At 44.0% G+C, this 21,645-nt stretch overlaps 1 protein-coding gene across 1 annotated transcript in view; it reads left to right on the forward strand.

The window, feature by feature from the left end:
* Positions 1–61: 61 nt before the first annotated feature.
* The window catches only part of ALG5 (ALG5 dolichyl-phosphate beta-glucosyltransferase), a 50,967-nt gene continuing 29,383 nt past the window's right edge, over positions 62–21,645 (forward strand). The window contains exons 1-7 of the mRNA XM_089775499.1: positions 62–286; positions 2,802–2,973; positions 7,890–7,936; positions 9,647–9,715; positions 13,732–13,824; positions 16,825–16,938; positions 18,902–18,961. Coding sequence (XP_089631625.1) covers positions 71–286; positions 2,802–2,973; positions 7,890–7,936; positions 9,647–9,715; positions 13,732–13,824; positions 16,825–16,938; positions 18,902–18,961 — 771 coding nt within the window. The 5' untranslated portion in view covers positions 62–70. The remainder of the gene's footprint in view (positions 287–2,801; positions 2,974–7,889; positions 7,937–9,646; positions 9,716–13,731; positions 13,825–16,824; positions 16,939–18,901; positions 18,962–21,645) is intronic.

The raw sequence follows: 21,645 nt of genomic DNA on the forward strand, positions 1-21,645 counted from the left end.
GCGATCTACTTCCGGTTCCGGGGGGGACGCACTTCCGTGCCCCTTCCTCCCCCATCTGCCCCTTGGGAGGATGCTGGCCGGGCGGGGCGGAGGTTTCCCGGCAGGGGGCGCTGTGGGGCCCGGGCGCTCTGAGAAGCGGCTCCTCTCGTCGCAGCGGTTTGTTGTCAGGGCCGCTTCCGCCTCGCTGGAGCTGCCCCATAGGCCGCGCCCGGCATGGAGCATGGAGCCGCTCCTGGCTGACGTGGCCGCCGCGCTCGCTGCCTTGGCAGCCGCAGCCCTGAGCCTGGTGAGTGCGGCCCTGAGGGGCATCGCGCCGCTCACGGGGCAGCCCCCGACTCAGCTGAGAGCCCCTCGCTGGGCGCGGCCCCGTCCCCTTCCGCGGGGGGAGCAGCCCAGCGCCCCGACCGGCAGCGGGACGGGACCCCGGCGAGGGGCGCTGGGCGGGAGGGGCCACGCTCCCGCTCCCCCGCACGAGACTGCCTGGGGCCACAGGCTCGGCCCGGCCCGGATGGGCGGTCGCAGCTTTAGACCCGCTGCAGTGTGGGGCTGGAAGGAATCTCACAAAGCCCAGCCCTTCTCCCCGGAGCTAGACCGTGTAACCCCTCGACTGTCCCTGACGGGCAGGTCGTGTGTCCAGCACGCTCTTAATAATGGCCCAAGGTGGGGGGGATTCCACAGCCTGCTTGGGAAGCCATTTCTCTTAATATCAAGCAGTTCTCCTTTGCTGCAGGCCACTACTGTTTGTCCTTCACAGGATGTGCAGAACAGTTGTCCCTTTTCTTACAGCCCTTAGCGTATTTGAAAATTGTTATCAGGTTGCCCCTCAGTCGTTTTTTTTAAAGACTAAGCAAGCCCAGGTTTTTTTGTTATCTGTACTTGTAGGCCAGGATTTCTAAGCTTTTATATCATTTTTGCTGCTCTCCTCTATGTTACCTGTAATCATTGTAGCATTTAGTTTGAGGATAAAACTACACTTTTCCAATTTTAAGAAAAATTGAACCATACATTCATTTAAATATTGTATTTTGTTCAAAGAATTTGGTAGCTGTGTTAGAGAAGCCAGCAGGACACATTAGTAAGTGCAGGCAGTGTGTGTGTGTTGTTATATGACATAGATGTAAACAGTCCCTGCCCCAAATTCATTACAGTCAAGAAGATGAAAATGAGGGGGTGTCTAGATTACATGCATCTGATGAAGTGGGTCTTTGCCCACGAAAGCTTATGCTCCTACACTTCAGTTAGTCTATAAGGTGCCACAGGACTCCTCGTCGCTTTTGTAGACTACATCTGTCTTTCAACAGGATCTTTCAAAAAAAGCTTCTATTTTCGAAATTACCGTGTCTAGACTGCAGTTTCACTTTTGAAATAGCGCTTTTTCGAAAGAGCACCATGACACAATTATGCAAATGTAGTGCAGGAAATTCAAATCCTGGCTTCATTTGCAATTTCGAAGTGTCTAATTGACATGAGATTTCAGACACTCTGGAGACTCAGAAGTAGGATATATGACATGCAAACATATTACCTATATATTTAATACATTTTTCTCCTCTTTCCTTCTTCACTTACTTTTGTAAGTCATAAGATTTCATTCCACAGAGATGTTAAATGATAACATCCATAGGGATGTTAAATTTTGATTAATTAATTAATCGAATAGTTGATGGGATTTCCATCGACTATTCGGTTAGTCGATAAGAACGTCCATGTTCCACCTTTGAAATGCACAAGAGCCCCCAAAGGACTCCCTGCTATGAAAGAGGCAGCAAGGGGGCGGAAGCGACTAGTCAACTAGTGTGTCGACTATTCGCTAACTTTTGCTTATCGGATAGTCGATTAATCACTTACATCCGTAATTCCACAGTTACTGAAGTTTATGATTACTGCAAATTATGGTGGCCTATCTCTTAATTCAGCAGTATTTCTTTCTAGTTAGTCTGCTCGTAGTGGTAGTGTTGTGTGAGTTATATGTGTGTGTGTATGGTATTTTTAATGGAAAACAAAAGTTGTTACTTAATTGCATTATTTAATATCAGTTTTATATGTGATAAGATTTGCTTCTTGTATGGACTTGCTTAATATTATAGATGTTGCTGCTAATGCTTGCTATGCTCTAGATTTTTAGTTAATTATCAACTAATGCAGTGGGTATAGCTACAAGATTTAGAACTGTTGTGCACCAGGGTCTAGAAAATGTTCACTGGGTCAAATTTATGGTGGCCTTTTCTAGTTGAAAATTTCATTTGCAACTTGCTGGGAACCTGGAGCCATATCCTGTGTAGATAAAATGGAACCACTAAATGCCATATAAAGACTATAAATCATAACCGGTAAAGTTCCTTTTTGATCTGTGCAGCAGATAAAAGAGCACTCCTCAATGGACCCACTTTACCATGGTTGTTAGAGCCATCCTATCCATAGGGCGAACTGGGGCAGCCGTCCCAAGGCCCTGTGCTTTGGAGAGGGCCCTGCGGCTCCTCCATCCATCCTATGGACAGGAGGTACCTGGGAGATTATGGGGCTTGGGAAGGGAAGAAGCAGGGCTTGTAGGATGGGGCTTACCTTGGGCTGCACAAATGGGGTGAGGGTTTCCCCAGAACCTGTGACTCCTTGGGATGACCCTGATGGTGTAATAGGAATGACTTTAAATTACTCGAATGTAGACCACAGATATGATTGACCATCCTTTGTTCAGTAAATTAGAATAGTTGAACACCTAACCAAATGTGGTTATGCAAAAAATGAATATAGCATTTGCTTAATGCAACATTGTCATAAATACCATTTCTGTTTTTTCACAGATTACTATTGTTGCCCATATAACTGCCACAAAAATGCCAAATCTTCATCGACATGAAGAAGAGAAGTTCTTTGTAAATGCTGAAGGGAAGAAGGAATCTATACCAAGCATACATGACCCCCCTACAAAGGAGCTTTCTGTTGTTGTGCCTTCATACAATGAGGAAGACAGGTGTAAGAATATTTCTTGGTTTTCTTTTTTAGAGACAAACTAAGTTTTGTGTTGCTGGTGAATGTCAGCAACAGAAAATTGCAGATTATGTAGCCATTTTGCTTACCAAGTTTTCAGGTCGCAATCAAGTAAATGGAGTTGTGCATGTAGAGCTTCTATAGAGTCCAGACATGCTTTTTTAGTGACAGAAATTAAACTACTTTCTGCAAAAAACAATTTTTACTAAAACTGTGTAAAATAAAGGTAGACATTTATTAACTAGGTTGCTGAAAGATTACAAAAGCCACTTTAAGCTGGTCTTCAGTGACTCTTAAAGTCAGTATGGGAGGTTAGGAGTAAAAATATCCATATTGTTTTTTTTTAGAATTTCACACTCTGGAACTTATAGCAGGGGCTTTAATCAGGCAGAAGGAAGGAAGAATGGTCTTGTTTAGGAGATATGGATTCTATTCCTGGCTTTACCATGTACTTCCTGTATGATCTTGGGCAAGTAATTTAGCCTTAACTTATAAAGGTCCTTCTGATGTGAAAGAGTTGTAAGCTGGAGGCTGTCTACTTACTGCTGGCACTGCAGATCATGTTGTTGTCTTATCTGTCTCACTGCAGTAAGAGCCACCAGAAGGAGTATGTATGTATTGTCCTTGTCTATAAATTGATCGGCCACAAGAACAATAGGTGCTGTCTCGGGGTATGTTTAAACTGCAATGAAAAGCCAGCTGATGTGGGCTCGTAGGGTTCGGGTTGCAGTACTGTTTTATTGTAGTGTAGACTTCCCAGCTTGGCCTGGAGCCTGAGCTCTGGGTTCCTCCCACCCTGCAGGATGTGCCTGGCTCTAGTCTGGGGGATGGGATGGGAGGGGAGGGGAGGGGAGGGGAAGGGAAGGAAAGGAAAGGAAGGGTGGTTGGGTTCGGGGGGGGGAGGGAGAGGCGTGTGCACGGTGTCCCAGCCAGCACATCTCAAGGCCGGCCACTCAGCGCACACACCCCTGCACCTGGAGGGAGACGCGTCTAGCTGTTAGTGGCGGCTCCACCTCCATGACCTGAGAATTAGATTAGAGTGGGGGGGAGGGGGATTGGTATTGAGGGGGGCCCGTGCCTGGCTCTGGGGAGGGGAGAGGAGGATTGGGTTTAGGGAAGTGTGTGTTCCTGACTCTGGGGAAGGGGAGGAGTATTGAGTTGGGGGGGATGTTCCTGGCTCTGGGGAAGGGGAGGGAGATTGGGTTAGAGCCCGGGGTGGATCCTTGGGGGAGGGAAGGGGAAGAGCAGGCAGCAACTTCCTGAGACCCGGGATCCCTAGGTACTGGCCCCAGCTGTCTCTGTCCCCTCCTCCTGGCCAGACCCCCCCCCCCCCATGAGTACCCTGCCCCAGCACCCTATCCGCTGCCCCCAGCAGCACAGTTGGGGCCACATTAGTGAGGGTTGGGGGGTTTGGGAGGAGTTGTTTTTTTGCATCTCACTTTTGTGGCCCTGACTGACTTTTCTGTGGGTCAGTGACCCCTGACTCAAAACAGGTTCCCCGCCCCTCTCATAAATAAAGACAATGCTGAAACATTTTGTGTTTGACATATTTTATTTAAAAATGAAGCCTGGCCAACAAGCCCCCAACTGGGGCCAGTTCTCCATCTGGCCTCAGCATCATAACACTCTTGCACCTCCCTCCCCTCCAGGCCCCAACCTGAGCCTATCATTCACTGGAACCCCCTGTCCTAAGCCTCTCACATCCCCAAACTCCTGCACACCCTCATCCCCAGTCTTCTGCCACAACACTCCTGCACCATCCACACCTGCAAGTCTGTGTCCTGAGCCCATCATACTCTCAGCTTCCCTGCCCTGATCCCCTCATGCACCCCAGCCCAAACTCCTGTACCCTCACAGCAACAAGCCTGTGGCTTGCTCAGCACCCCAAGACTCCACCTGACCCCAACACTGTCCAGCCTAGAGCCCTCTCCCTGAGCCAGCATCCTCTTCTCTACTTTTTCCTGCACTCAAATTCCCTCCCAGAACTTGCACCTCTCACCCTTTCCCAGTGCTTCTTTTTGTGAGTCACAATAGCAGTGGAGACAGCATGAAGAGCCGGGGTAAAGTTGTTGAGCCAAAAAAAAAAAAGGCTGGGCTGCAAAGACTTGGGGAAAAGCTATGAAAAAAAAAAGCCGTGCCCTGGGACGGATGTACCAGCACCTATTGTCCCCCAGCGCAGCTTTTTTTTTTTTTTTTCTCTCTCAACAACTTTGCTCTGGCTCTTCATGCTGTCTCCACTGCTATTGTGGCTCTTTGTCTGGAACAGGTTGGCCACCCCTGGATTAAACTCTAACATTCTAACATTGAGGGTACACGTACACTCAATCACGTATCCTGGCCTGAAACCTTACTAAGTGATTCAGGGTACGAGAAGCTGATAGGTAGCATTAGTGATGTATTTTGCTGCCTTCTGTTAGCTCAGTGGTTCCCAAATGCCGGTCTGTGGACTGGTTCCGGGTCGCAGCACACTGGCAGGTCATGTCCATGCCTTGATAATTGGCTCGGTGGGAATCTAAGTTCTCTGTAAACTGCGCTGCCGCAGGAACATACAGCTGCTCTCTGCTCTAGATAACAAGCCTACTGGTCGGGAAGGGGACATAAGGAGGAAAGAGAGAGGGAATAAGTACTTGGCTGGGATGGGAGGGGGCCAGAGGAGAGGGGATTTTGAAGAGCGTAGTAAGCATGGGAGAGAAGAGGTCTGATTACAGCAGCTGGGTTTGCCTGAAGCTTCCTGGGAGGAAATCCAGAACACTTCTCTAGCTTTCTTGTCTGGGAAAGAGGCAGCAGACGGAATGGGGTAGGTGGGGGAATAGGAGGCAGTGCTGGTGTCTGTCCAATGAGGTGGAGGTAAAGGGGATTTTGGGGTGTCTTGTCTTGTTTCCCTCTGGACTGCAGGTGGCAAGAGTCAAATCCTGTCTGTCTCAGCACAGCAGCCCTAGCTGGGCTGCAGATATAGGGCTCTCTCCTGGGCTGGGACAGGCTGTATGGAGTGGTACCAAAACTTCAGGCGGTCTAAAAGCTTTTAGACTGCTTTTGAGTACAATAATTCCTCATTTAATACTATAGATATGTTTCAGAAAATGATCGTGTTAAGTGAAAACGTGTTATGCGGGGTCAATTTTCCCATTGAAAATAATGGAAAAGGTGGGGGTTGTGTTTCAAGCAGTGGTGTCTGTTGAGACTCGGACATAAGGTTGGGGAAGAAAGGGGACTGGGTTATGGCAGGGAGGGGAGGTGTTTGGCTCTGGGGAAGGAAAGGAGAGGAGAAAGGAGGGAGATTGGGTTGAGAGTATGCCCCTGTGATGAGACTGCCAGGCCCCGCACTGCGTCTGGCAAGGGGGGGTCGCCGGGGAACAGCACGGCGAGCGGCAAGCCCTCTGCCGCTTTGCAGGGAGGCGGGAGAAGCCCTGCGCAGCCACTGGCAACAAGCTGGCTGGGGAAATCATGTTATTCCGGGGACGGTCGTGTAATTCAAAAAATGTTCCCTAAAAAAAAAATCATGCTATCGCGAAAACGTGTTAAGCGGGCACGTGTTAAATGAGGAATTACTGTATTAGAATAAAAGGCCTAGCTTGTGATATTTGCATGATTACATTTCAAACAAAGTTTGCATAGGTGTTAATGGCTTAAGATAAAAAAGGAAAAGATTCTTTTTACAGAAATGTTTTTAGCATTGTAGATGTCTGCAAACTCTGATCATTACAATGACATGTAATGTATGTGTATAAATGTGATGTAAAATAACATGCGACCTCTTAAAATTAATTACCATAATAAATATGTAAATAAAATGTTTCCGGTCCGCCAAAAGTTTGTGAATGGGTTTGCCAGTTCACGGTATAAAAAAGGTTGGGAACTACTGTGTTAGCTCACGTAGAAAAAAGGTTGGACAGTATAAAATGGTTTGCAAGGTCACTAGTGTAGAATTATGATTTTAGTAGTATTGCTTGGATAATTTTTTTTTCAGGCTAACTAGTAGATTTTTATTTTCAAAGGAAGTTTTACTACTATCTGATCTTGGCAGAGGGAGGAGGGTGTCTCAGATGCTCAGCACTCTTTTCTATCCAGGATGGGGAAAGATTGGCGTCACAGATGGTCACCCTGTTTGCAGATACTAACATTTTCTGCTGAGGCAATTTGCTGTACTATTTACCAAGTTGTGCTTAGCTGACTCATTCTGGTAGTATTTATTAGGAATGCTAGTGTTTATTTTGGTAAAGTTTCAGCTGATCCGTGTTTACATGTGGGGGGAGGCAGTTCCACTGGAGCAGGTGCTCCGGGAGAGCACGTACCAGCTCTTGCCTGCCTCCCCTCCTCCACTGCTGCCTCTGAATCAGAGATAGCAGCATGGGAGAGCAGACATATCTCCAGGAGCCAGTGCTCCTGCTTGCCTTCCCCCTCCCCCAGTGCTGCTGCCTCTGATACAGAGGGAGCAGCAACGGAGTGGGAGGAGACAGACAGCTCTACAGGTGAGAGATGACAGCCACCCAGATTCCACACCACAGAACTGAGACCCCTCTTGCGTCCAAACCCTCTCCCTCTTTGTTCACTGCAATTTGACTTACTGACATCACTCTCCCCCCACCCCACCCCCATTTCCCCAACTTGCCAGATGTTAAATCTTTTACCATCTGGGAAGAGGAAAATGGGCGCACGGAATTGCAAAATACTAGAAACTGGATAATGATTTGGTGGCAGCACTAGGAGTAAAATACAATTAACCTAACTTTTATTTGAGTTGGTATTAAATTCATAACTGAATTTTGGTTTTTCGCTCCCACGTTTTCAAGGTAACTGTTTTTATCTGGAGACCTGATTTTTTTGGTATTTGGAAATATTTTAAATATGCTTTTATTGATGCTTTGTTTAAAGCAGCTTTGTAATTTTTTTTCTCCTTTCAGTGCCTGTGATGATGGATGAAGCTTTAGACTATCTTGAAAAAAGACAGGTGTGAAACTTTCATTTTCACATTTAAAATATAGTATCACTGTAAGTATATGAAAACCAACTGCCTGTTTGGATTTCTCTGATCTGCTTAGAAGGAATATAAAATTATCCAATTAAAAGATAAGTGCTCTGTCCGGACTGCCTCATAATCAGGTGATCAACCCCAACTGTGTTAGAAAAGCAGAATTTTAATGAGATTTTTTTCAGACTATATGCCAAAAGACAAATTTTGACTGAAATCACATTTGGAAGTTAATTGTATTCAAATGGAACCTATCCAGCATAAACATATAGGAGAGTAAAAGTCATCTGAAGATATAGTTACTGTCTATTCTCACAAGATTTTTAAAATTCTGCTTTCCTAACACTGTTAGGGATTAGTCACCTTATTAAAAGGCAGCAATTTTCAGAAAATACTGCCTGGTTTGAACTTTCTGATCTTTAATGTAAAGGCTACCCAGAGCCTCAACGTTCACTTTATAACAAGATTGATTTTCAGTGTTTTATAGTAGCTTTAAAAATAAATAACACTACCTCTGATAGCGTAGTCATGTAATCTGGCAGGATTAGAATAGCATACTGATAACAGATTGATACTGCTTTAAAGATGTTTATCATCATAGCAGATTTATAAAATGATATTGACGCAACACATACAGAATGGGAAGCGACTGTCTAGGAAGGAGTACGGCAGAAAGGGATCTAGGAGTTATAGTAGGCCACAAGCTACATATGAGTCAACAGTGTGACACTGTTGCAGAATAAGCAAACATGATTCTAGGATACATTAACAGGTGTGTTGTGAGCAAGATACGAGAAGTCATTCTTCCGCTCTACTCTGCACTGGTTAGGCCAGTTGGAGTGTTGTGTCTAATTCTGGGCACCGCATTTCAAGAAAAATGTGGAGAAATTGGAGAGGGTCCAGAGAAGAGCAACAAGAATGATTAAAGGTCTAAAGAACATGACCTAGAGGGAAGGCTGAAAGAATTGGGTTTGTTTAGTTTAGAAAAGAGAAGACTGAGGGGGGACATGATAGCAGTTTTCAGGTATCTAAAAGGGTGTCACAAGGAGGAGGGATAGGACAAGAAGCAATGGGCTTAAAGTGCAGCAAAGGAGGTTTAGATTGGACATTAGGAAAAAGTTCCTAACTGTCAGGGTAGTCAAACACTGGAATAAATTGCCTAGGGAGGTTGGGGTATTTCCATCTCTGGAGATATTTAAGAATAGGTTAGATAAATGTCTATCAGGGATGGTCTAGACCAGTGTTTCTTTAACTGTGCTCTGCAGAGCCCCAGGGCTCCGTGAGACATCTCCAGGGGCTCCGCAAGGATGACAAACTGGAAACATTGATAGGTACAACACATATAATCAGTGGACCGCTGGGGCGCCACATAAATTTTTACGCATGTAAAGGGCTCCGGAGCCCAAAAAGTTTGAGAACCGCAGGTCTAGACAGTACTGGGCCCTGCCATGAGGGCCGGGGACTGGACTCAATGACCTCTCAAAGTCCCTTCCAATCCTAGTATTCTATGATTCTAACTGTACAAATGTATATTATGACATGAATGTGGAAGAAGATTGTGGGGCAAAAAAGATTCTGGTGGCTGAAGTTTTGCCCATTTGAGTAAGTGGGTGAAAAAGGGTGTGAGTGTGAGTGTGAGAGAGATAGATAGATTGGACCAAATTCAAAATTTCCATTTTTGTTTTTAAGAAAAAAGATCCTGCGTTCACTTATGAAGTCATAGTTGTTGATGATGGCAGTAAAGATCAGACCACAAAGGTAAGAAGAGATTATTAAAGTTCCTCACCTGGCAATCTTAAGGGAACAGATATGTATCACAATGCTTTAGCATTTATAAAACAGTAGGGGGCTTCACTCCCTGCACCCCCTACACTTGCCAACTCCCCTCTCTTTGTCTGCTTTTGCAGCCAGAGAGCCTGTTAATATTGCACTGAATCCAGCTGCGCTCTCCATGGCCCCAAGTCACTTGCACCCTTCTCTGCTCTCACCCACCACACCCCTGAATGGGTCCCCTCTATCTGAACGCTCTCAGCCCATCTTGCCCACTCATACCCTTCAATCGTCAACCAGTCTCTCCCTGCATCCTTCCCGCTCCTGCTCCACCCGTCAATAAAATAGTTCATTTGCATGCAGAGTTTGGAGCCTCTCCTGGCAGCTAGCACAGGGCTACGGAGAAGTGACCTGTTAGGAAGGGCTGTGCTCTGCGGGATTGTGGGCCTCTCCTGTATACAAAAACCAAACAGTCAGTAAAACAGGGCCCAATTCCAAACAAGTCCACTTCGTTCCAGGTGCTCCTGGGCACTCGGCTCACTAGCAAGGGGTAGGGCAGGGTTACATTTGAGTGACCAGGTAAGGAGAGAATTCCCTGCTCACCGCACCTGGTTACTGCCCGTCTTTGCAGGGCAGCAGTGCTCCAGATGTTGCTTTGCAGCTAACATGCTATGGGGCTGGGACATGCTCCATGCGGCCAGGGTGCGATGGAGAGACATGGAACTATGGGGGAGCCCCCAGCTTTACTTGCCTCCTCCCTACTGAGAACAAGATTTGGGTCATGCGGGAAGAGAGCCTGGTGGGGTAATCTGGGCCACTAGTCCTTATCCTGGAGCTCCATGGCCCACAGCCCTCCTCCATTCCTACACCCACCCATCCTTCTTAACCCCTCCCCATTTGCACCCCGCACTGCTTATTCCTACCTCCTTCCTTCATTCCTACACCCTCATCCATCCATCTCACCTCTTCCTCCACACTGCCCATCCCCCTGCCTCCATTCCTACATCCCCCTCACTGCAGCACCCATCCGCACATACACCCTATTCTGCTTCCTCCTTCCCTATGCACACCCTGCCCCCTCTCACAAACAGGCAACCTAACTAGCAAAGAAACAGCACCAGACCCTTACATAGGAGTTTCTGTGGGGGGCTGCTCTGGGTGCTGTGATAGCAGAATCTGGGCAGCTGGCTAGAGAGAAGGGGCATCAAAGGTGGCATTGCTGGGGTGCAGTGAAGCAGAAAAGGGGGATGTCTGTGGGCAGAGGAAATGGAAAGGGGATAGATGAGGCTGGAGGAAGGGGCAGAGAGTGAGGGTGCCTTTGGGATGCCAGGTTGAGAAGGGGGAATGGGAGTCGGGGGGGCAGGAGAGGGTCTGAGGACATGGATAATGGAAAGAGGACTGAGGGGGCCATGCAGTGGGAGGGTGTCTCTGGGCACCACCATGCAGAGGCAGGTGTTCTGCTTTCCTCTTCTGTTTCTGTTGAAGTTAATGGGAATCTTATATTTGACTTTAGTGGGAACAGAGTCAGGCCAGCTCTAAGCAACTTCTGTAAATACTACCCAAGATTTATGTCTAGGTTAAGCAAAAGCATGCCTACTTCTGTTTCGGTTTTTCCTTTCAAGCTTGTGTGATAAAGTTGTGTGTCCATTAATACGAATGTGTTCTGTAGCGTACTAACCTGTTTACTGCTGCCAGTGTCAATGATGAATCATCATATATCTTATGCAGTATCGTATTACAATTGAAAAGCCCACAAAGTAGAGCTGTTGTATGTCTTGTACAGTGATGAACACATCTCAGCCTTCTAAGACATCAGTGTTCTGCTCTTTCATGCCCAAGTACTTGAACACTTCAGTTGCTTTAAGCTGATGCTCAATTTTTATTAAATACTAGCAGACTTACTTAGTGCAGTTCGGATTCTTTCCTCAATGAAGGTTTTTTAAAATAAGAGGACAATGTACATGCTTTATTTAAATTACTGTATTTTTTAAAAATACAATATTATTTTTATGAAGTAACTTTTATTTCTGATTTCTTAAAAATAGGATTGTTAAAATTAGTAACATTTTTAAATAGGATTTTCATCAAGTGTAGCTTTTTTTTCATCCCTATAAACTATCATTTGCTATGTTTTAACAAAAAGGACTATAGTCAATTTGGTTTCCAATAACATGATCTTCTAGTTTTCAAACCTCAAGCATTGATTTAGCTGTACCAAAACAGAGCACTACTCCAAATTTCTCGGATTTATCCCTCTGTTTTGTAAGGTTTATTGAGAAGCAATCCAGCTCCAGGTTCATCTATGTTTTTTCTTCATGGAGGTTCAGTCTCTTTGACCATTCACTCATTTATGTAAGTTTTGAGAACTGTACTTGATTTGATGATTCTGTCTGGTTTAATGAGAAGCAGTCCCATTCAAGAAACATTGCGTTTTCCTGGCACAACCAAACCCTTGCTTTGCTTTAAGTTATAAGAGGAAGCTATACAGGCAGTCCCCGGGTTACGTACAAGATAGGGATGGTAGGTTTGTTCTTAAGTTGAATTTGTACGTAAGTTGGAACTGTCCAGATTCAGCCGCTGCTGAAACTGCCCAGCAGCTAGCCCAAGGTAGAGTTTCTCTGCCCCGGGCTTCCTGGAATCAGCTGCTGATCAGTTTCAACAGCAGCTGAATCTGGACTCCTGGGACAGAGCAGCTGGGGCGCTGCCGGGTAGGTCCCCGCAGCGCCGCACCTCGGCGCTGCAGGGACCAACCCGGCAGCACAGAAGCTGCTCTACCCCAGGTGTCCCCAAGTCAGCTGCTGCTGAAACTGATCAGCGGCTGATTCCAGGAAGCCCGCGGCAGAGCAACTCTGCCTCGGGCTTCCTGTAGTCAGCCGCTGGGCAGTTTCAGCAGCGGCTGACTTGGGGACGCCTGGGGCAGAGCAGCTGGGGTGCTGCGGTGTTGGTCCAGTAGCGCCGAGGAGCGGCGCTGCGGGACCAACCAGCAACGCCCCAGCTGCTCTGCCCCAGGCATCCCCGAGAAAAGCCTGGTCTGTTGGGGGGGGGGGGTGTCCTCCGCGGCATTGCTCCGCGTCTCCCTGGTCTGCTGGGGCCCCCCCAGCAGACCAGGGAGACGCGGAGCAATGCCGCGGAGGACCCGGGCGGCGGGACCGCCCAGACGCGCCACTGTCCCGCCGCCCGGGTCCTCCGCGGCTTTGTTCCGTGTCTCCTGGTCTGCTGGGGGCGGCTCCCCCAGCAGACCAGGGAGATGCGGAGCCCCAGAGGACGTGGGCGGCAGGACCGCGGCGCGTCTGGGCAGTCCCGCCGCCCGCGTCCTCCGGGGCAAGAAAAGCCCCGTTCTTAAGTATGGATCCGACATAAGTCGGATCCGCGTAACCCGGGGACTGCCTGTATACTGAATTTGGTGATCATAGCTCTTTCCATTTAGGAGGAATTCTTGATCAAACAGACATACAAACTTTCTAAAATATACAATAGATTTATGACACAGTAATCTCTTAGATCCTCATTATGCTAAGCGCTGAAGAAAAATATGATAAAGCACTATATTAGAGTTAGGTACTATTGAAAGACAATTCATGTCTCAAAAACCTCAGTTTTAGTTTAAAAATAGGCATTAGTGAAACAAACAGGAAACAGGTGACTGTAATGAAAGTATGTTTTTCATAGACTTGCTTTGTGCACTAGTATTAATACTCGATGTATGGTTTTCTAGCTTTAATGTTGGCAGGTAGGATAAAGGAGACTTGGGGCAGCTATAACTGTCCTCTTTAACCACCACTACCTGATTTTATTCTTCTTGCTTCTTCAGTTTTCTGGCTGTTAACCTTCTTATGCTTTTTATTTTCCTAAACAAAATGTAACTGCACAGGACAATATATTTCCATTCTATGCAGACTGAAGTGGTGGTAATGCTATTGAAGGAAAAAGAGGTGATGGAAGAATAAGATCTCTATCTTACACGTGAGTTTCTAGTTTTATTCTAACTTTCATATGTCTTACAGGTTGCAATGAAATACTGCAGGAAATATGGAAGTGACAAAGTACGAGTCCTAACATTGGTAAAAAATCGGGGAAAAGGTGGAGCTGTCAGAATGGTAATGAATACTTTCTTTTTGTTTGTTTGTTTGTTTCTGTTTTGAACTAGTCCTAGTCCTGCCAAAATAAGCAGATGTCATGTATTTATTTAATGATTTTACATTAATAAAATCATTTTGAGGAAAAAAATGTACATAAAATAAACTTATTGTGTGGGCTTAGTAACACTGGGAACAAAATCATGTGAGAATTTAACATTTAATAAAGAATTAAAGCCAAACTTCATCCATTAGTTAATTTAGAACTAACTAGCTCTTCAATTTTAAAAAAAAAACCCTTATAAGATGAAAATCAGGCTCCGGTAATGAGAAAAGTAAATACAAACATTCCCCTCTGGTTTATAGCTTTAATATTTAGAAATTGAATAGAGAATTACGGTCTAGGTCCAACAAAGTTTTGCTTAAATAGGAGTAGTCCCACTGAAGTCAACTGGGCTTGATTTTGGTGGACCATAATGTCTGTATTTCATATATTAGCTTACAAATAGATGTTTCTCTTCACAAGAGAAATAGATTAGTATGTGATTATGTAATTGTTTAGAGTGAGTGATTTTTTTTTTTAACTTAAAGGATTGCATTAGTTTTAGGATATGAGTCATGAATTTGAATAATAGGTGACTTTAAAGAGTAAAAAAACAACTTTTCACTCATGTTGTCAGTACACCTTATTTATGATTCCTGGAGTCTTTCATCTTGCATTTATTTTTGCAAAGATCATCCTAATAAAGCTGCATCTATAACTGTCTGTCCTAACATTTTTATATGGTGAATATAAGAATTCCCTCACTGGGTCAGACCAGTGGTCCATCCATCCTAGTATTTGTCTTCCAACAGTAGTCAATGCCAGGTGCTTCAGAGGGAATAAACAGAACAGGCAGTCTTTGAGTGATCTGGCTTTTGGTAGTTAGAGGCTAGAGACACCGAGAGTATGCAGTTGCATCCCTGCCCATACTCGCTAATAGCCATTGATGTACTTATCCTCCATGAACTTATCTAGTTTCAGAGTTTTTTAAATCTGATAGGATGTTGTGAAGGGTAAAACGCTATGCCAACTATTTTCCCAGGTCAACTGTGTTGTGTTCAGAAGTACCTCCATTTGTTTGTTTTATACCTGCTGCCTGTTAATTTCCTTGGGTGCCCCTTCATTCTTGTGTATGTGAAGAAGTCAATAATATTTCCTTATTCTCTTTCTTCACACCAGTGGTTCTCAACCAGGGGTACTTGTACTCCTGGTGGTATGTAGAGGCCTTTCAGGGGGTACTTCACCTCATCTCGATCTCTGTTTCTCAACCTGGATTGAGGGGTGGTGTTAGCTGGATTTATGGAGGTTACAAATAGAGGGCAGGCATTATAGGGTGGCAAGCAGGGCAATTACCCAGAGTGCCATGCTACAGGGGGCCCAACAAAGCTAAATAACATGCTACAGCCTGCTGAAAGGGTTGCAGTCGTCTGGAAAGTTTAAGAACCACTGCTCCACAACAGTCAAGATGTTACAGACTTCTGTCGTATCCCCTCTTAGTCATCTGTTTTCCAAGCTGAAACATCTCCGTCTTTTTCATCTCTCCTTATAGGGAAGCTGTTCCATACTCCTAATATTTTGTTGTTTTTTTCCAATTCAAATATATCTATTTTGGGGAAGGAGCGACCTAATCTGCATGCAGTAGTCAAGATGTGGGCACACCATGGATTTATATAAAGGCATTATGAGAGAGTAATCCACGGTGCCTATGATTATAGTATTTAGGCAGTACATTGAATGAAAAAGCACAAAAGTTTATACCAAAGATGTATTTTTTTCCTCAGTTCTTCCAGGCGAAGAGCATGACTTTGTGCAGGATATTTTAATATTCAAGTGCATGGAGTCTTCTCATTGAATACTGCCTCTGCCCACTTGCTTGGGAGAGAGTTTATTCTTTGTATAGTGCACATTTGAGATGTGCTTTTGTTGCTGTATGTAGTAGACAGGAAGAGTCTGAATGGTACATGACAACCAGAAAATATACCCCCCTCAACATTGCATTTTCTATCAGCATTGAGGAAAAAATTGTACTGATTAAAATTATGGTTATGCTTTACACTTTACATAGGTGATAAAACTGGCAGTGCTTTTCATTTGTTTTAATACATAGCTGTTGATTTGAGACTCTTAAAATTAGCTAATCAGTAAATCTAGGAAATATGTTCTCTTATATTTAAAAAAACACTTAAACCCTCTGTTTAATTTTACTTGAAATGAAAGGTACCATGTTTCTGAGTTAGTGTGCAGTATTTTGGATCAGACAGTGAAGTTCTATATCTTCAAAAGCCTGCAAACACACTTTGCACAGAGTTAAGCACAAATACTCTTGTGAATTTGCACCTCATGTAGCACCTAGAATATGATGCAGTCAAACTCCAGGTTTGATGCTGTTGCCCCATGCTAACAGAAGTTATGTTGTGCTTTATTTTAAATAAATTTTAGAGATTTTGCTTTTGAAGATGTATTAGAAGGTAGCATCCTAAACCCTGTCCCAATGTTGCTTTTGTTCAAGGAACATGGATCAAGGAAAAACTGTACAGTTATTAGGCAGCTGGTGTGCTGTGACAGCTGCTTATCATGCAGACCAGTATTACTCATTGTTTCCTTCTGCTCCCCCCATCTTTTTGTTGTAGCCCCTTGTCTCTTGTATTATGTTCTTAGATTGTAAGCTATGTGAATCAGAGGCTGTCATTTTTTTTATTTGTACAATATTTAACACAGTGGGTCTCTGATCAGAGATTGAGGCACTGGAGTGCTATGGTAATATAAATTAATAACCACGAACACTTGTTTTTTATCAACAAGCTGTCACCAGGAAATTGCATTCACACCTGTTAGTTTAGTCTAATTCCTTTCTGTATTTCCATTCAGGTTAGTGTTTTAGGAATTTGCTTTCTTTTAGATGTCTGTGGCCTTGCAGTTAGCTTATGATAATAATTGATTTGTATTGGTGCAGGTTTTAACTACTGGCTTATCTGCAGGGTGTATTCAGCTCTCGAGGAAAAAAAATTCTCATGGCAGATGCAGATGGAGCCACAAAGTTTGCAGATATTGAAAAAGTAGAAGAGGGTCTCAGAAATCTCCAGCCTTGGCCAGTAAGTAGCTGTCATTTCAGCTGAATTAGTTTGTTTATGGAATGGTTGTATTTCTCTTTATTAACAAGTTTCTTGAACACATATTGAATGTATGAATTCTAGGTCCCAATCTTACAAATACTTAAAATGTGCATAACTTTGAACTTGACATCATGGGGACTACTTATAGTGCAGCAAGCTAAGCATGTGCATATCTTTTTGCAAGATCTGGAGCCTTAATTTGCACTCTTTGACTCTTGTATCTTCATTGAGTGTCCGATCTAGGCATTTTGCATTGCTAGCCCTTTTTTACTTTCTAGAATAACAGTTCACATGCTGCCTATTTATTTAAAAATTTGCTTTTTTCTTCCTTTATTAATTTGATATGTTGTTTAACCCAATTTCCTCCTACGTTGTTCAGAGAATGACTCTCTATTTTATTCTAATTCTTCTATTTCCTGTCAGCAGATGGCTGACTTTTAATTTGCAGATGTCAGTTTATTCAGATTAAGTGTCCTCTATGAAGACTAACCGTTTTTATCTTGGGGGAAAAAATGATTTTGGAGGTCATGTCAGATCACAGTGTGTATCCAGATAGGATAACAGTGACATTTTAGAGCTGCTTGACTTGAGAGAACTCATTTTTAGGTTGCATGTTTTTTAAACACCACAAGTTGATGTGGTACTTGTAACCCTCCTCATAATGGAAGGGAGCAATATGTAACTTCTATACTTAAGATTTTTTCTCCCCCATTTGTTCCCCATTGGTGCTGATACAAAGTGGTCTAAAATAGCCATTTGGTCAAACAGATAAAGTTCTGACCCCAGTAGATGGCGCTAACTGATTTACGTGTCTTTTAAATCTGTGCTATTGAAAAGGCAGCAGGCCTTAATTCTTCAGAATTTTCCTAAAGCCCAGAAATGATTTTTTTTCATTACAAAAGTAATAATCTGTGAGTAATTTTAATACAAGCCGTTGGACGTACAGAAGGCCCCCACTTTGCGGCAGCATGAGTTACGACCCCCGGCACTTCCGGAAAAAATGGTCTTTTCCGTAAGCGCGGAAGGGGCTGAAAACCTCCGACTTACATCCTCGACCCCGCATTTACAACAGTGTACGGCGTCTGTCGTAAACGCGGACTTGAGTTACAACGCCCCCAACTTGTGACGTGATCTCTGGAACTGATCACGTCGCAAGTCGGGGGAAGCCTGTATCCCCTACAATTTGTGGTATCAGCAAAATCAGATCTTCCAGTCTGGTACCTGTTTCCCTATTGGAAGTCTTAAGCCCAAACGTGTTCATACATATTAAATGTACCTAGATATTTTTGTTGTCTGAACTATGAAATACTTTTCTCTCTGAAATGTTCAGATACATTCTTATGTCTGGTCTACGCTACGGGGAGGAGCTCAATCTAAGTTATGCAGCTTCAGCTACATGAATAGCATAGCTGAAGTCATCATACTTAGATCTACTTATCAGTGTCTCCCTTCACTGTGTCGACGGGAGAGCATCTCCTATCGACTTTCCTTATGCTTCTTGAGGAGGTGTAGTACACAAATCAATGGGTATGTGCACTCCTGTCAAATTATTGTGTCTTTACCAGACTCAGTAAATCAATAGTTGCTGCATCGATAGCAGCTGTGCTAATTTACTGGAAAATGTAGGCGTATCCTTACTTCTGAACAAGACCTGAATAAAATGCAACAATCTGAACTTGCCATATACAAAATGCAATAAGTTTTAGACAACCCATAAAATATAGAAAGGCTTTATTGTAGCTACACGTTCAAGCAATAAGGTTTGTGCAACTCCTCAAAACCAGAAATTTCTATTGCTTTGACCAATTCAGTGGCAAGATGAGGCCCTCAGGATGCTTTTTAAGGTTACACAAAAAAACCTGAATAGAAGAAGCCAGTGATTCAGAAAACATTTGTGGTGTTGCAATTAGTTTCCAGGTCTTACGTATGTGTTTCTCTGCAGGACCAGATGGCTATTGCTTGTGGCTCTCGAGCTCATTTGGAACAAGACTCAATAGCACAGGTAAGCGTCTTTTCCCTACTGTGAACTTGTCTCTTAGAACTTCTATATTTTCATGAACATTCCCATTTTTATATTAAATCAAGACATACAAAAATGCATGGAGGCTGATAGTAGGGAAGGCTGTTCTCCTGGCACCTCTAGAAGTAGTCCAGTGTGACTAAAAGCTCTGTGTTCCCAGAGTTCAGACACCACCAGCAGGAAGTTTGAGCTAGATTTCAGCTTACAAGGATTTAAATCAGTTGCTTCAGCAGAGAACGGGCTTTTTGGTCTCAAATGCAGAAGACAGTATGTGTGCACAAATCTGTTGAACATGAAACCAAAACTGTAATCACTAAGGGTGTGTCTAGACTACACGGTTTTGTCGACAAAAGTGGACTTTTGTCACCAAAACTATACCTGCGTCTACACTACCGCCGTGTTCTGTCGACAGTCAAGAGAACATGGCAGTTTTGTCGACGGCGGTAAACCTCGTTCTACGAGGAATAATGCCTTTTTTTGACAGAGTTATGTCGAAAAAAGGAGCTATTGCAGCCACACTGTGCTTTTTCAAAAGAGAGCATCTAGACTCTCTGTCGAAAAAGTGGCTTGCTTTGTTGACAGAATTGGCTGTAGTCTAGATGCTCTTTTTTGACCGAGGCTTTGTCGACAAAAGCCTGTAGTCTAGACGTACCACAAGTGGAGAGCTTTAGGCACAGAACATTCAGGCAGATGCTTTGGAAGGCCTGTGGTTCTACAATTTCTCTGCAGCTCATGGGCTCCTCATGCACATGCACACATTCTCCAAGTACTGGGATAACGGAGAGAAGCAACTGGCTTCTTGACTTTAATTTCTTTCCTTTTAGTCCAACAATTTGTCACTCTTCCACTTTTAAGACCTGGGTTGAGTGGCAAAGGTTTTGTTGTAAGTAGTAATAAAACATTTGAAAGAGTATCACAGTTCTCTTGCAATCAACATTATGAAAATTAATATCATGTTAATGGTTGCCTTGTTGCCATCCAGACTGCCCCAGCAAATGTAGATTTGAAATTCTGAACTTCCTGCAAGCTTAGCTTATTTGGAACTTTTGCATTTCTTTCCCCTCCTTTAAGAATCACTTGCAGTGCAAGGACTTTCCTAAAACTCCTTGCTACAACTTTGCCCTGGAAAAGGAAAATTGGAGAGGCCGTGACCGCTAGCGGGTCTCATGCTTGCAGGTTTCCAAAATTGCTACCAATGACAAGTGAATGTTGCTTCTTCTGATAGAATATGCATACTGAGAAAATGAACACAGTGTTTTAATCTTGAATGAGTTCCAGGCAAAGAGCCTCTGAAAAGATCCTTGAGACAGAGACTACAAGGTTGGTTTGTAGAAATATTGGTAATCCATATGAAAGCAGAATTTCAATATGAATAGGAAATCTGCAGTAGAATGGTGTATTGAATACACACTAGACAGAACAATTTATTATGTGACTATTATGCAACAAACTCGCAACAGCACACAATCTTTTTTTACATCTGTTGTACTGATGTTTTGGCAGACATAGCACAGACATTGCACTTACATTGCAACAAACACATTGCTGGACTAATTTATCTAACATCATTAAATGAACTCATAATGCTAGATTTTCTCTAGAACAAGCTGTGTTTACACTGGCAAGTACTGGTATATGATACTTAAAATCATTCTAAAATGTATACAAAATACTGCAAAAGTTCAGAAGGCAATAGAATGGAGTTCAAATCCTGGTATATCTTCTACTTTTCCCCAGTGTAATGAAATAATTTTGGGGGTTCAAACAATTTTCCTCTTGGGGCTCAAGCAATTTTTTTACATTCATAACTCATGCAGCAAGCCCACAGATGTCAGGGCTACAAACTGCCATGCAAAGAGGGGCCAGGGAAGAGCCCTGGCAAGTCCTGGCACAAATTCAGCACTGCTTTTCCCTCCGGATTATCCGATAGGAGAATAGATCCCAAACACAATCAGTGCTCTGGCAATGTTCATGTGAGCATTCGTGAGTAGAAAGTTTGCATCATAGTTAAGAAGAAACCCTGAAGCGCTCTCAATAATGGGACTAAATCCTGGACCCTGTGCTCAAAAAGTTAATGGGTATAGAAGATCCTTACTATCTACGTATGCCGGCTGTGCACCAGACCAATTAATCTCAGGGATGATTTGGCCAGATGCATATAAAGCGGGATCCTTAAATTGTGTTGTGTGTTTGCACAGGTTGAATAGTGGGGCCCAGGCCAGTCTCCATTGGGGCAAGAAGGGAATGTTACTCTGCCTCCATCTCTACTTTGCCATCAGCTGCAGACCTAGTTCCTGGCTGTTGCACTGCACTCATCGGTTGCATCAGCTGGCCATGGTGGGAGCCAGTGACTCCACTCCCAGCCAGGGAGAAGAGAGAATGGTGGTGCAGATTGGGCAGTGGAGGTATAATGCGAAAACTTTGGGACTGCTGATATAGAGGGCAAAAGGGCTCTCTGATTCTGTGTCATGTGATAAGCTGCCGAGGTATCGTATACAGATGACCTCCCTTCAAGTGCATCCAGCTCCCTCTTTCCCTCACAAGGTTTCTCCCAAGACATTAGGGAGGAGAATTGGAATGGGCCTTTCTAAGGGCAAATTTGCTTCCCCCTACCTCTCTGTTACTGTAGTGAGCAAATCTTCAGCAGATCAGGTACTACTAATCCC

The sequence above is a fragment of the Pelodiscus sinensis genome, chromosome 1 (genome assembly GCF_052426305.1).
Source record: "Pelodiscus sinensis isolate ZL-2025 chromosome 1, ASM5242630v1, whole genome shotgun sequence".
NCBI lineage: Eukaryota > Metazoa > Chordata > Testudines > Trionychidae > Pelodiscus > Pelodiscus sinensis.